Consider the following 16823-nt stretch of genomic DNA (forward strand, 5'->3'; position numbering starts at 1 on the left):
CGTCTTCAACAATGCCTCTTCTTACTCTGATTATGGCATGCTTCATGAGGCATCCTTATCAAAAAGCTCGTACTACAACCCTATGCTCCAGTTGTCCTGTATGGTTTGAGCTCAGACATTCATTCATTGTTATTGTTATGAGTGGTATCATTTTTAGTGACCTCTCAGATTTAGTGGTAAGCTCCCCCGAAAACATAGATGTATAAGAAAGGTTCAAATCAACCCCATTGAGACAATGCGTGTACACTAATGCTTGAGTAATATACTAATAGAAAAAGAAGTAAGTGGCCTGTAACAACATACATGATAACACATTCATATTCTAAATACAAGTGTTCATTCTTTGTAGTGCTTGGCTTTCATAGCCACTATGTATGCCACTGCTGGAGTCTCATCTCTGTTCTGTGTCAGTGGAGGGAAAACATAGTGTAATGTTTGGGGTTATAAAAAGGTGACCCTGATGGTGACACAATCTGCCAAAACATGACTCCAAAATCATGACTCAAAACCATGCTAAATCTTCCCGGGCACTGTCATAGCCCTAAGCTATGGGTCTGCATGAGCTCATCTCTCTTGTTTTTGCCCATGAGTTGGACTCGCTCATGTGAGCAGAGTATCCGAATCACAGGGATAACAGTGCTTTTCATTCTGAACACAGAGATGTCCCTTTAACCCATATCAGGAAGTCGGACGGGCCCGAAATTGTCAGAGCATGATAATTAGACTTCAACAGCATGGTTGATACAGTGAGACAAGGAGTGAGACAGTTGGCAGAGAAGCAGAAAGAGTGAGAGAGAGAGACGTCTGTGTATGTGTGTGTGTGTGTGTGTGTGTGTGTGTGTGTGTGTGTGTGTGTGTGTGTGTGTGTGTGTGTGTGTGTGTGTGTGTGTGTGTGTGTGTGTTGTGTGTGTGTGTGTGTGTGTGTGTGTGTGTGTGTGTGTTTGTGGGTGTGTGTGTGTGTGTGTGTGTGTGTGTGTGTGTGTGTGTGTGTGTGTGTGTGTGTGTGTGTGTGTGTGTGTGTATGTGTGTGTGCGTGCGAGTGTTTTGTTTGCGTGACTCACGTCTCCGAGGTCTCGGCTTCCAGCACGGACTGCACCGGCAGGTAACCCCTCTGAGGGTGCTTGGTGAAGTACTGTTTTGACCTGAACTTATTCTTCAGAGTCTTGGCAAAGTCCCTCATCTTCTCTCCCGAGGTCGTCTGGAGTGTGATTTAGGATGTGAGAGGATGCAGGAGTTGGGAGGAGGAGGAGGTGTTGATGGAGGCAGCGGGGAGTGCATGGGTGGGAGACAAAATATCATCGCTTTAGAATCCTTGAAAATGTTTCTTGCACCAAAAATAACGTCTCAACGGCACGCTGGTTTGTCTTAATTTGACTTTGGGGCGACTTTACCCCTCCATCTGCTTTCTCATTCAGTTACTGCTGATCCCTATGCACCCTTTTTTCATTTTACACAGTTTCAAATTCTCCCTTTTTCTCTCCCCAGGGCTCTCTATTTCCTGCTCTCTCTCTCTCTCTCTCTCTCTCTCTCTCTCTCTCTCTCTCTCTATCGTAGTAGATATCTATGGGCGCCGGCCTGCCTCACCGCAGTGAAAAATTGCAGCTACCTAATATAAAATATTGTCCGGTGGAGAAAAAAAAGTCATTGTATAGATGGCCTTTTGCCATAATTTAAAGCTCCGAATTGATTAAAGATTAAGTCTGGCACCTTATCAGTAAACTCCAGCACTCCAGCTACAGTGATACAGCTACTCATATGGAATTAACTCCGCCTCAGATATTGTGCATGCAATCGCTTAAGACTCTGGTTTTATTGGGGTTTAGTGCGCAAAGTGTGCTCCAAATAGCACTTTATGTATGCACGGTATGAGCCAGGGAGGATGTCACTGCTCATTGACACTCAATGTCTGCATACTATAGATCTGGGCGAGGCTGGGTAAGTATACGTAACGGTATACACTTAGAGATGATAAAGATCTCACAGAGGAGCGGAGGCTAATCTCTGTCTGGCAGAAGAAATCAGTAGATAGCAGTAATTTCTTTCTTTTTTTTTACATTTCTTTTTCTACAGCTTTGTACAGCTGTATTTGTATTCGTTCCGGGAGCCTTTGCATTTGTATTCAGTGGAAGCGCTAGATAAAGTTTGTCTTACCGGCGTGTAGTACTCCATGATGGGGTAGTGCAGCTTCTTTCCCTTGGTAGTGCGGCCGGTTAGAAAACATGTCTGGCAGATGTCCACATTGAACTGCTTCAGACTACGATACCTGTCAAAATCAATAGAACATAGAGTTTGAACTGGTGTCCATTAAAGCCACCTTTTAATCAAAATTGTATAAATACCCGTAGCTTATAATATATGCATTGTGATTACTCTCAGCTGTGTGCTTTCTGAACAATGTAGGAAATGCAGATAAAAAGTAGGTGAATCGAGTTTTTAAAAACATTATTAATTAATGTCAGGTTTGCAGTGCAAACACACAATCATTTATTTCTACTGCAGATTTTATATATAAAAAGAATAAGATATTAACAAGAAAGGCATCCCCACACTCCAATCTGTATGAATCATTTTATTGAGGCACGTTTTCTATCAGGGATCTTCAAGCTATAGATGCTTGAGGCTTGCCTAAATACATTAAAGCTGGGGTATGTGATTTCTGATTGGTCAAAATTAACATGAGCTGTAAACATTGACCAATCAGAGCGAGGCTCCGATTCTCTGTTCTTATTGGCTGTTGGGACTGTCCATTCACTTTGGCACGACTTTGTTGGTGTAGAGCGTGTCAGGGAGGGACCATAGGGGAGGGACCAAAGAGAACAAGTGGAGCGGTTGAGGTATTTGGATTCGAATCTCTATCCCAACTGCCATTTTCTCCCCAAATCCACCACCCCAGCTGCTTGGAGTGTGCGGTGGCTCCTCTTATTATTATACATTGTATCTTTGTCACAGCATCTCTAACTAGCAGTTGTTTAGTGAGCAGCAATACTTATGGATAATGAGCTGCCACTATTAAAATGGATGACTTTGCTTCTTGACTTCCCACACGTTATACTCTTATTCTTGACTATTTTTAACATTTGAGTGCTGCTTTGTCTTTCATTCATATTACATACCCATCTACAAAGTTTTTGAACACATATTTATCAACAATAAACTTCTATTTTACACATCCTTATTATGGTATAATCCAGACAATTTTACAATTCATTTGAAAATATTGCGTTTTGTTCATCATTTCTTATTTTCTTTTTAATGTGATGGCAATAGCCCAATGTGACCACTTAATACTTTTTATGCATGTTTGTAAAATGCATATTATATGCATGTATCTGTTTGTCTATTTACCCACACTGGCATGCCTACCTGAAGCCCTTAATGGGACACTGTTTGCAGACGTAGCATTTGGCCTGGTGCTTAGTGGACTCTGCAGCAGCCACACGGTGGAGGACAGGCAGCCAAACCATGGACTGGGGCTCCAGGCTCATCCACTCCAGGAAGTGAGACACCTCAATGGCAGCTTTCCCTGGAGCCTGGAGAAGGAAGAAGGGAGAAGGTGGGAGAGAGAAGTGGAGGAGACTGTAAACAAGCCAAATATAGAACAACTAGAACAGCAGGGTTGGTACATAAAGTAATGAGAGGAGAGGCTCTGCTTCCTTTCCAAAGGTCATCCAGCACAGAGCTTTTGTTGAAAAAAAAGGAATCAAAGAGAAAACAAAAAGTAAAGGGGAGGTGAAGTAGAAGGTGAAAGAAGATGAACATATTTTCTTTTGTTCAACTACTTAAACAATTGTAAAGCTCAAACATAGCAGACATTAATTATATGTCTGTGTGGATAGTGAGTTTGCAGACCCATCTTCAAAGCATTCCAGAAAGTGGGATAAAAAGGAAGTCAACCTAATAAAAGAATGACTCGCCAAGCGCTGAAAATCTGTGATGTGCTAAATTCTCATTAAGTCTGCATCAGAGATGCATTAAGAGGTTGATTTCCCTGGGGCTTTCTCCAGCGCACCCGCACAGCAGCATTATCAATGTGTGTGTGTGTGTGTGTGTGTGTGTGTGTGTGTGTGTGTGTGTGTGTGGGCGCTGATCACACAGGCTGAGAGGTGAACAGAGGTGTTGAGTCTCCCAGGGGTGAAGGAGCGTCTCTCTGCCAGTAGCTGGCTTTGCTCAATGTGGGAGGTCAAATAGCGGCCCCCTCACTTAGCCAACACCTGGAGCTGCCACTGACTATGCGGAGCACGCCGCCGTCACATCTCAGAGTGGCACACTGAGCAGATGGAGCGCTTTAAACACTGTCAGAAAAGTAGAGTGACAAACATTCAATCATCCATCAAAACTCTGCTTTCTGCACCAAATAGCCACTAAACGGCATCTGTTTGTGAATTAAACAACGTACAACACTTCTCACAAAGAATACAAATATTTACTAAAGGTTGAAGTATTACCCCAGTCTGTTGTGACCTCATAACATGCCAACACCTTCTGCAAAATCATACTCTTGTGTATAACTGCATTGCTCTGTACATTCTCTGCCCTGCTCCTCTGAAAAGTAACAGTTGGCAGCGGATGCTCTACCCACATTGCCACAGACCGATGTCACTCATTGCCAAACCAAGTGATAAACATGCAAATGGCTAGCCCCCCAATTCATATTACATGGATATTTCATCTGCAACTAAACTGCCTGACATGGAGCAAACAGAGAAAGGAGTTGATTTTAAGCAGCCGTAGCTGATACGGCAAGCATGGCCCAGAATACACTGTGTATAATTAGCATCTGGCTGGAAAATGAGGGAATTAAAAGGCTCTGCATATGCCACCATAAAAAAAGCTGTGGTCTGCTCCTAACTGCTCCCTAATTATCTGCTGTGTCCTGCATTGAATGTCATTAGTTGAAGGTCCTGCAACCTGCGCCTCATGTACACGTTCAGACACTTTCAGAACAAGCGAAAGTAGGCAAAGACAAATTAATTCCTGCTTTTAAAATGTCTCCTTATTGGCTTTTGCTCTGTGCACTACCGGGTTCCGCACGCTTCACCATGTCGATATTCCAATATATCATATTCTATAAGCTACTTCCACATTTCAACTCCTTTTTTTTACCCACAGTCTATGGACTGTTGGTTACATCATGCATTATCTACCACTGACTGTATTCTGTGAGCATTAAAAGCAAAGCAATGCAATATTAATGAGATGTAATGTTTGATAAGTAACATTCTGAGTGTGCAGCTTTAGATAGAATAAATATATCATTTCGTGAGATGGTGCATTTAACTTCCCCTTTCCCCTGAAGGAAAGTCAGACCGTGCTGATGAGCACACCATGGGCTTCACACAGCCGGCAGCTTCCTGGTGTGACATCATCACGTTTTTCATACTCAGTTTTTGATGAATAGCACCCAAAAGCAAATGTTTGATTTTGTACTTTGAGTCGTGGCAAGAGCAAGTTCTGGTCTTCTTATCTGGAGGTCACTCATATTTTCCAACACAATAATTAAAAAGATAGAGATACATCAGTATTCTGTAATAGCATGTGGGGTTTTCAAGGCCCACTTGGAATCTCTCACCGGGGCAGTCAAGCAATTGATTCAAGATCTGGAACTAGCACTATCAAGTGTTACAATACTCCCCAGCGGTGGTTAGCCTCTCACTTGCTTTAAGTGTGAAGAATATACAGTGTAACAGGGACATGGGGCCACTAAAATCCACAAGAGCTTCACTGCTTCAGTAGTTCAATCTTGTGACTGAAATAAGCCTATATCAACCTCAGAGGTGGAAGATTAAGTCATCACGAGTTATTTCAGACAGGATTTTTTCACCTGCTCTTATTGTCCCCAGTATGTGTGTGTGTGTGTGTGTGTGTGTGTGTGTGTGTGTGTGTGTGTGTGTGTGTGTGTGTGTGTGTGTGTGTGTGTGTGTGTGTGTGTGTGTGTGCGTAGAGAACTTTGGACTCTCCATTGCCTATGTGTTTTTTTAGGCATGACACTACTTTCCCTCACCACGCGGAAGCAGCTGCGGACGCTAGGCTCCACGTTGCTGCCCCCGAATGCAGCAACCTCACCCAACTGCCGGGGGATCTGGATGGCTTCATGGAGCAGCAGGCTGAGGTGACGCTGGTCCGTCAAACCTCCAGGACCGGACACCTGACGGAACAAGTCTGCAGCCACCAGAACAAACACACAAAGACACGTATCAGTTATGCAGCAACGACTTAATCTGATCATTACACAGCAGTTAAAGGTTGAGTCAGCGATTCTGGAGAACGCTTGTTGTCAAAATCGGCTCTTTAAACTAGTGTGTAAACAAAGGGTACGTAAACGAAGGGGTTCCGACAATGCCCGTTTACAGAGCCTATAGGCTTTTGAATTAACACTGGAATTTTTCAGCGGGGCGCAATACTGTATGGTACGGACAGGTAGCGGATAGCCAGTCGATACAACAAGCATTCTCCAGAATAGCTGACTCCACCTTTAACATCGCATTTCTCTGCATTGACAGTTAAAGGGCCTGTATATTATCTTCGACATTCATTTTTCCCAGCACATCTACATTTGCTGATGAAGGGCAATCGTATTGTCTTGCTACACATTCTCAGCTTCTCAAAATGTAAATTAATAAATTAATTTCAAAACCAGATATTCAACACTGCAACATTAAAGAATAACTGGTGATGATGATAAGTATGGTGAAAAAACTTTGTACTGAGTTTTTAAAACAGGCAACAGGTTTAGCGAAACCTTTTTTTGTGGAACAGAAACTCATTTCTGTGACATATAGATAGAGACAGTATCCGTATTAGTGGCTTGACTGGTCTGGTAGAAGATGAAAGAGCTGCATAAGTGGAGTCCTGTCATGTTTTGAGTGTAGCCTTTATAGCCCGTTAGCTGGGAGTATGCCTGTCACTGAAGAGATGTATGCTGACAGGCTAGTGAGGGAGCTGCCCAAAGCCTGTATGAGCATCCCATGTATTCCCCCCTCTCTCTGTGTACTTATCATAAGTAAATTCCATCCATTGTTCCTCCATATTGTTCTCGTAACAAGACCTCTGAGGTTTGTTTGATGTGGTTAATGTTTTAAACAAATAAGATATCATTGCATGGGCAGTTGGAATTGTAACAGCTATAACAGCACAGACTAACGTACTTCCTTGAAAATGAACAAAACTGACTCTCAACTGACACTGACCAACACTTGATGGAGATGAAAACTGATTATGTTTACTAGCATTTTCCCCCAAAACAACTGGTTATTGGTCACAACAGATGATGAAAACCAACACACAGTGTTAAATATATTAAAAGACATTTAATAAGTTAATTCTCTCTCGGCTGAATGCCCCCAGAGTTAAGATTCTGTAACCTGAATAATAATTAAATTACCTCCCTAGCAGCTTAGACACGGCAGAATGGTTAACTATGATCCCAGGGTATAACCTAGATATGCACTCTCAGATGAATATCATTTCAGTTGGGATGCTTTGTTAAGTACATAATAATGAGTCCAGGGCTTGCGTTTTAGCATATTCTGCAGATTTTCTTTTTTAAACATGAAATTGATGTCATCATGAGTAAACACAATTCCTTAACACGTAACCTTTAAAGTACTTTTATTATTAGGAATTTATTTATTTTTACAAAATACTACTTTTGATTTAGACTATGACTGTGCTTCGTAATTTATCTCAAGAATCAGTGAATGGGAATGTCATACATTTTGCAGCCATAAAGGATTATAAACGGTGTGGCTTAAACGGATACAAGTGAAGTAATTGAGTTTGTCTAGCTTCTAAAGATTTAGTAAGAGAAAATGTTGACAGTGCAAATACAGCACACGCGTCAAAGGCTAATTTTTCACTTTTTGATTTCAACTGCTTGATACCTATCCTGACAAGTAAAACTCCATGTAACACTATTTAAACATAGCGCTGAAAAAAAAAGTCATACTCTGCAACTGCAACCCCCAAATATGTTTAGATTTTTTTATCTTGGCAGAGAATTTTGGAGGACTGAAAACATTTTCAAGCAGAAGCCAGTGATTTAGCAACTAATGTTACATTTGTCAGATCAGATTGAAAAAAAATCAAATATATCGATGCCAGGCGAGGCAAAGGTAGAATAAAAGCAAGTCACTTCAAAACTTTGCGTATCCATAAAGTCAAATCATTAAAACTACTTTTGAAATAGGAATGAAAAGTAATGACACACATTCCTTTTCGTGAATCACCAAAGGCCGTCGGTGATCGAATAAAAACATGCCATCTGTATCTCAATGCAGGTTGATGCAAATGCTTCAGACTTATTTGCAAATATGATCACAGTGATGTCTGGAGTTTGGTCAAATAAAATAAAAAACGGTATCAGCCTAAGAAAACAACAAACTGTATTAGACACACCATGCCAAAACCGAGAAAGGCTGTATCTCCTCAGGGACCATTCAATTGAAGGCAAATCTGTTAACGCTCAGTCTTTAAGAGCTGACACAGATGGTGTGCCAAGCATGAATAATCCTGGCATGGGTCTAGAAGTGTTTTCTCAGATCCTGTACCAACCACAAGCTTCTCCAACTATCATTGGTTCAAATGCTCACTCTCCATTTGATTTTACCTATATTTACAGGATGACTCGTAAACTATGGGTTACAATATAACAGTAAAAACATATCTCCGACTAGGCAGTACAGTTATAAAATATTACAGCGTAATTTATAATCGAAAGAAGGAAGGAGGAAGCGGAGCGACTAAGCTCTTTGCTAGTCGACTTGGGAAGAGAAATGAGAGTGAGAGCCATTGACCCATTGAAAGTGAGTGTGCATGAATAGTGTCTTTGGCAAGCAATCCTTTTAAGGCCCGCGGAGCACTTTGTAGATGTAAAAGAAAGCTTTCTCCATTATGGCAGCAGAGTCATTTCCTCCATTAGACTAAGTGGATGTCTCTATGTAATACTGGCAATCAGGGCCGTTTTGTTTTGGCTCATTGTTTGCAGTTGAGGAGATGCATTAGGGCACAAGGGCGAGCCTCGGACTCACATTTGTACTTCTCTTGGACGTCTGCATTGCACAGGCTCACCAGTCCCATCTTGAAGCCGAGAACTCGTATTTTGCCATTTCGAGCGCTAGTGGAAAGAAAGAGAAAGAGATGGGGGGTGGGGGAGAAGGAAGTTTTATGGTTAAATTTTTTGGAGTGCTGAATAATTATATCAAATCACGGTGTGTTGTGCCGTGGTAATACGTTTGTACATTAGCTGATCCCTGCTGAGAGGGACAAAGTGTGGAGGAATTACACGGGTCAAAGCAGTACTGAACAGGTCAGTGCAACAGTGTGAAATTGTATTAGAGCGTGTCCTAACAACCTAAAGGCACTGCAGGGACTAGATTAAATGTTGGGTTCAGGAGTTTACGCCCCAAAAGAGCAATAACAAGCTCAAATACACTGCAATCTCACTTCCCGACAGACAGTTAGAAACACACACAAGAATACACACACGTATTGTGCCCTTGTGAGATTCAGAAGTGCTGTCCCAAGCTCAACAAATAGTATGATCAACGGCCAATGGCAGAGCCAGAGATGGACGCTGTTGTGACCTGACCTCAGTCTAAAAGGGTCACATTAACTACTTTTTCCCTGGTTGATTTTTTTATTTTTTTATGGGGGATATGGGGGAAGCTACTGATTAAAATTGAGAGGAAAACACATTTTAGTTGAGCTTTACCAGCTCTGGTGCCAACAAAGCCTGGAACAATTTACTGCCAAGCCAAGCGGCATTGGCAGAAACCACAGGCTTTATTGAATTAGCATTGGAATCGTTAAGTGAGAAATCAAGAACATCACATTCATCTGAGAACATCAGATCAATGGGTCATAAAATTTAATCAACGGGTGAGTTAATTTTCCACAAGCGGAGTGTTGCTTTGAATGGGTTCAAAAAACACCAAGTCGGAACAGTGTTCAGTATTCATTTCGCCAATAGATCAAACCACAAAGGAGGTGAAACATTACCCTGGCCAGGCCATTATAGAGTCAGAGCAGGAAAATTAGAGTCACGTGGAAAAACATCAGACACGATAAGGAGAGCATTACTGTCATGAGCTACACACTGGGACTATTTGCTGTCAGCACCTCTCACACACACTTTCTGCTCTGTGTCGCATGCCATCTTCAATATGCAGTGTCCCCAGTCTGGCTCCTCTGGGGACATGTCACTCCTTTATGTGTGACACGCTTTTATAGGAAGCACGCACACACACACACACACACACACACACACACACACACACACACACACACACACACACACACACACACACACACACACACACAACAATATAAACGAGGGCTCTGATATGCTGTAAACCCACATTCACCGGTGCAAGCACAAGTCAAACAACACATTAAACTGGACACAAAGACACAGGCTCGCTTCATTCACATTTGCTGCCGCTATTAATAGGAAAACTAAAAGCAATTAAAGGTGGAGTCAGCAATTCAGGAGAAAGCTGTTGTCAAAATCGGTGAGGATTTCTTCACAATCTGCTACCTGACCATACTGTGTATGCTGAAAAGAACATGGTGTTAATACACAGTCTAGGTTTTGTAAACTGGTAGGTAACAAAAGGTATGTCAACAAAGGGGGCCCACCGTAATTAGCAAAATGCCCATTTACAGAGCCTAGGCTGTGTGTTAACACTGGATTTTTTTCAGATTATTTTATTGGTTATTCTTCTATATATCTGTGTCTGTGCTCTGTGGAGAGTACAGTCAGACAGGAGCAAATATTAGCTAAACGTGGGTGTGAAAGATTCTTTGTTTTCTGCTGTGTCTCAAAAGGGATGATTGGCCCTCTGCCTGGACATTGTTATTGGAGCTTTAGTCGTGCTGTGGCTCTTTATTGGTCTCTCTACATCCAGCCATTGAACCAATTACAACAACCTGCAGACAATCTGTCCCAGGACTGTGAGGAATAGTTACAAATATATATACTTGTTTGCGTGTGATGTTAGACCAAATGACCTTGGGTATTGTGAAAGGGTTTCTTTAGCAGTGCTTATCCCACTGAGAGTCACACCCGGCTCCAGCAGCATTTTTACACCCGATAAAAGGCCATCATACAGTGTTATGTACTCCAGTCATGGATGGGAACTAACTGTAAGTGACAAATCCATTTATTGCATGAAAAGCTACCCTGGAGAGCTGTATCAAATAGCAAGTATCAAATTGGATGATTATAGAATAGATAGAAAAACAAATCCACAGAAGAGAAGGTCACATTTCAGATTTACAGGTGAGGATATTGGTGTAGGTATACAATGTATATTGTACTGTTGCTTGGCAAAGATACAAAATCACCATAGCTCACTATAATATTACACTTTTCACAAAAGCGAAAATATACAGCACTTATCATCACAAAAGGACTATTTGCAACGTTTTCTTCACAGTGGTGCTCCAAAAAACTTGGGTAAATTTGCACAGCTCCCTTTAAAGTAGCGACCCGGGTCAATGACAAGTACTATTACCACCTTTGATGATTGCTTAACAATGAGCTTTGATATCATCATTCTGTTTTTTCAACCTGCATATTGGCTGAATGGTCAACGACCATCTAACTCAGCATGAGTCAGCAACGAGCCAAAATACAAAAAGAAAAAGTCCATCGTCAATGGGGGTAAAGACTTTTTTTAAGGTGTAAGTAGAGACCGAATAAGAGCTAAAAAGGCTTGATTTTGGAATTTAAAGGGATACTTAGGTTGCTTATGTCTGCTAGACTCTTGCTTGATTAGCAAACATCACAAAAAAAGCTGTCTAAAAAAGTTACTCAATGCATCTTTCAAAGCAGGTAGATTGGAAATTATAGTAATAATAATTTATACAGTGCCTTTCAAGAAACCGAAGGACGCTTTACAAAAGTACAGGAGGATGAAAAGAGAATAGTAACAAGAGCGAGGGCTGAAAAATAAATGAATAAACAACACTAAAGTGGAGACGTCTCACCCCAGCTTACCCACCTGTCGTAGACGTTGAGCAGCCAGTTGAGACACATGTCAACGCAGAGTGGAATGTTAACCAGGATGGACCTCTCCTCCTCAAGCCTCTCGTACAGAGCTGTCAGGCCATGGATCATCTCCACCACATCCATCACATGCTCCCCTTGCTGCAGCTCCTGCTCCCGAAACACCTCCCCTAGGCCGCTAAGCGCCACTAAATCCACTACAAAACACACACACGCACACGCACACGCACACGCACACACACACACACACACACACATAGATAGGTATTAAGGAATACACATCTCATCTCTATTATGTGGGGCACTAGGAAGTTGCATTCTTTACTATTTTTTTAAGTTGCATTATCTTGGGGAATGTGCTGGAAAGTCCTTTGCTTTTGAAAAATAAAGTGAACTCATTTCAAAGAGCGTCTTACAAAGGCATGTGTATTTACAATCATGCTGGAGCTTTTATTTATTTGTGTATTTAGTGAGGACAATGCACAGCACATAAGCAGCACCAGAGTTAGCTATAAGCAAATTTTCATCTGTAGTCCTACCTACCATTTTTGTAACACCTACCATTGTACATACATGAATGCACATTCACTTTTGAACACACAAACCCGAGAAGGACGAGAGCACAGGGGACAGCGGTGCTTATTCTCCCTTTTTCACCCACTTAGACCCTACCAGATGTTTTCAAGAGCAGTGACACAAATGTGATTTTCGCTCTTCTAAACTAATTTGAAGGCTCATCCCTAGGAGTGGAGCTAAAAGGATGTCTGTTGATGCCAGGTATAGTAATTGGATAGCGCGATAATGAGGTAAAAACATAGAGAGGAGTGTTTCTCAGGCTTGGGAGGGAATCACCTTAAAACGTTTTTCTAATGGGCTTTCAGGCAGCACCGGGGAGAGTTCTGCAGTCATCAAGTCAGCCCAGCAATTAAATTCTGTAACAATATCAACTAGACCAGAGGAGGGTGAGATAAGAGAGTGAGGAAGATTGCAAGAGGAGCAGGCACAGAAGGACGAGGGGAGAACGTGACTGACGGAACAGTGTGAGAAACTGGCTATTGTAGTGGGGTGGGGCTCACAGTGTAGTCAGTGGGAGTTAGATCACTGCAGGTGATAGAAGGTGAACGACAGTTGAAGTCGAGGGAACGAATAGGGAGGAAGAAAGGCCAGGTTTGAGATACCGACCAAAACAAATGGAAGGCATAAAGAATCTTGATTGGAACATTCTGTTCTGTATGGGTCTGCTTATTCTCAGAACGAAGGATTTAGAAAAAATGACGCTTTCTGTCGAAGGGAGGTCAGATGCTGAAGAGGTACACATTCAAGCTTTAACCATGCGGCCAAAACTACAGTAAATCCCCTTTTTTATAGGCCAAATGGACCAATCATTAGATATACAATTACCTAGCATGTACACAGGCTGTGGTGAAAATGAGACAGAAGTCTGGATGTTGAGTGGTACTAGTGGCTGTTGACTTTGGCAATACAATTCTGTTTTTTAAAACCAATAGCAAAGGAGAGTGCAGAGAATACTCGCAACTAAATCCCCAAGTTGTCAAGAGGGGAGCGGTGGATTCCCTCGACACCTGAATAAAGAAATGTGCCACAGCTAATCGTTATATCTCATTCCCGGGGAAAGCTTGTCACAACCGATTTCTGATGCTGCAGGATAAAAATGTCACTTAAAGCAGCCACCCCAGAGCTGCAGAGAGAGAAAAAAATACCCTAGATTAAATACTGTACGTACATCTCAGGGCCTTTTGAACTCGCCGGAGCTTCATAGCTGTTCTGTATGCTGAGAACTTGATGTTGTTCAAATCCGCTAAAGAAAGAAGAGAGAGAGAAAAAGAGAGAGAGAGAGAGAGATAGAGGGAAAATTAGGGAAAATTTAAAGACGAGGGAAAACCATCCCATCCTGCACCACTCCACCCTGCCATTGAGGAATTAGACATTGCTATCTCTCCTAATGTTTATCGCACCGTTGCAGAAGTCATTAGTGGTGTACTAGCCAACTGTATTGCTTATGTTATCAGTGTATGTGTATGTGCACATGCATGTACGAGACTGGCTGGGCATGTGTATGTGACAGCGTGCCTATCTAGCCGGCAAGCTTTCCATGTCGGATCAGATTAATGGTGTAACACGTGACATTGTTTAATCACAATTAATTAAAGGCTAAAAAAGCAAAAAGCAATCACAGCTCTGGCAAATTGGGCCTCTGAGGTTAATGACAGTAGTGATGTAGTCCCTAAGGTGTTTGAAATACATGGCCCCTAATGAGCTGTGTGACAGGGCCTTCAAAGCAGAGGCACGCCGGTGCAGTGTTGCAGCCCAGTGGGGTTCCTGGTGTGAATGAGCTCGACTAGTGCACTTTAATTGTCTACTCACCCAGCGCTTGGTAGAGTTCTGTCATCTTTGGATGGTCCCAGCACGTGGTTTGGGCTTGATGGCTGAGAGAACAGTGAAATGAAAGCAGGAGAATTCCATGAAGAACTCCAAAATGGAAGTGCACACTCTCAGACCGGAAAGATCAAGGTAAGCATGGAGTACAAATGAGCCGTAGGAGTAGAGACAGGCAGTGGAAGAAGGGAGATCAGAGGGTATAATGTGAGTAAGAGAGAATAAAAATGAGAGGGCAGGACATGGCAACCATTGTTGACAAGAGATTGCCTGCCTGTAAAGTGCCGACATACGTCAAATGTGATCAAGGATTCGGGTTCAGCGATCAAAGTTAAGTACCACTGCAGCTCTGCCTGAGATATACTGCAAGTAACTTAAAAGGCCTCACTAAGAGACACTACATGAAAACCAGTAGATTCACATCAAAACATATTAATTTATACCACCACTCTATGGCGCTACTAGCTATATGGGCACATTCAGATATTGCGCCATGAGGATAAAAGCACAAATAAAAAAAGGGACAATTGCAGCGAATTAAATGAGAAACCAGCAGGAAGACTTCCAGGACCCAGGGGCTTTTTGGGGCAGCACTCATGGTTTCACTGGTGAAAGTGCTCATTGATACCCAATGAAGTGTTACTCAGATGCTACCCCCACCCTCATTGGTACAGAAATATAGCCCATAAAGAATTGACTAGCAGACTAAAACAAGACCCACGAGGTTCTTGAGCAGATGATTAAGAAAATAAATACTCAAAGTAAGTGGAGCAGCAAACTGTACAAAATGCTTGCACAGTTACAAAGCTGCAAACATCAAAATAGCATCCTATAGCCACAAACACACACACTCACAGTTCATTGATGAAACCAGCAGCAGCACGCTTAAGGTGAAATAGTATTGATGAGGTGAATAGATAAACACATGAGTGCTCATGCAAAAAACCGCTCACAGTAACTCAATTTAGTTCCTCCATGAATCATTGAGTGTTTACTTACTTTTAAATAACAACTCTTTACAAATGTTTGGGTACTGAAAAAAGTCTGGTCTTTGCTCACTGATGTCTTCTTTCCTGAATTAACATTATTATTCTTAAATTAGCATATTTCTATTATCAACAGGGCAAATGTAAAGTAAACCCCTTAACTGCTCAAAGAAACCGTACCCCTTTTATATTTGGATTGAAAATGTATTTATTGGAACAGATGCCTCCATCATAATAACCTGACATCAACTCAACGATAAACTGAATAACGAAAATGAAAACCTCTGGCAACTCAGCCCGATCATCAGGCTAAAAAAACTGTTAGATCTTATTCTTTCACCAACCTTTTGATGTGGTCAATTGGATCATTTGAACAAGCCATTTTGCGCTGCCCATACCCTCTGCTGTGAGGTCAACGCTGGGAGAAAATAAGGGAACACTGCCAGCCGATCACGGCTACAAACAGCATGAGTCAATAGACTATGGCTTGAAGTGGTGGAAACTAAATATATTTAGGTCAAAGTGAACTTTAATGGAAGAAAAACGGTAGCCAATGTTCTCTAGACAAACACACCAGACAAACAGTTGCGATATCCATGTGTCACAAGAATAACACAATGCCCCCCCTCTTTAATTAGGCCTCCTAACCTCTCGTGGAAACAGAAGATACATTCCCAGAATGCACACACTGACCTTGAAGATGCACTTACTTGATGTAGTAGGGCACTTTGTTTGGAGAGATGGCACGCTCCCACGGTATCTGCACTGAACCTGCGCAAAAAACACAAAGAAACCCAATCAATTTCAAAATAGTCCTGTTTTGCATGAAAAGCCAATCGTGCACAATGTCCATTCCGACTGTCCCAACATGGCCACCCTGGTGTACGACAGGCACGATGTAAAGCCAAGGAGACCAGTCTATTGTGTCCTGTTTCCACAGACAGTTGTATTATAATAGAGTACGGAGGGCAGAGGAGTCACTGTCAGACAGGGTGAGTGTACCCCGCAGGGTTAAGCATAGGATCAAACAGGAGACTGCCTGCACTAGAATAAGCAAGACACAGACAATACGCACCAACCACTATCTATGGCACCAACACATGCTGTGATGATGACCGCTGGTGTCATCTGAGTAGCTGAGCTATTACTGACCTGTGTCTATCTCCGAACACTGTGGGGGACTGATTGTGTAACCTAGAACGCCTAGAACCCAGTGTTCCTTGGCTTCATCAGCCATAGCAACAGCTCCCTCTTTCAATCTCTCTGCTTCTCTTTTCAAGCACTCATTTGGGTCTGGTTTTGCTGTCCTTCCTTAGCTGTGTGTTTGTGTACCTTACAACATGTATACACACAAACACACATCACTTAACTACCCATCAGGCTGTTGAATAAGCAGTAGGCCCCCCAGCCCGCCAGACCCAACCCATCACTCC

General features: G+C 42.2%; 1 protein-coding gene across 3 annotated transcripts in view; it reads right to left on the reverse strand.

The window, feature by feature from the left end:
* drp2 (dystrophin related protein 2) overlaps positions 1-16823 on the reverse strand; it is a 107044-nt gene that overhangs the window by 19573 nt on the left and 70648 nt on the right. For all 3 annotated transcript variants that reach the window (XM_080035775.1, XM_080035774.1, XM_080035773.1), the window contains exons 9-17: positions 16101-16161; positions 14393-14454; positions 13752-13826; positions 12003-12204; positions 9027-9112; positions 6002-6159; positions 3364-3530; positions 2152-2263; positions 1062-1198 (exon numbers count right to left, since the gene is read on the reverse strand). In XM_080035775.1, coding sequence (XP_079891901.1) covers positions 1062-1198; positions 2152-2263; positions 3364-3530; positions 6002-6159; positions 9027-9112; positions 12003-12204; positions 13752-13826; positions 14393-14454; positions 16101-16161 — 1060 coding nt within the window. The remainder of the gene's footprint in view (positions 1-1061; positions 1199-2151; positions 2264-3363; positions 3531-6001; positions 6160-9026; positions 9113-12002; positions 12205-13751; positions 13827-14392; positions 14455-16100; positions 16162-16823) is intronic.

This window comes from Ammodytes marinus, assembly GCF_949987685.1.
Source record: "Ammodytes marinus genome assembly, chromosome: 10".
NCBI lineage: Eukaryota > Metazoa > Chordata > Actinopteri > Uranoscopiformes > Ammodytidae > Ammodytes > Ammodytes marinus.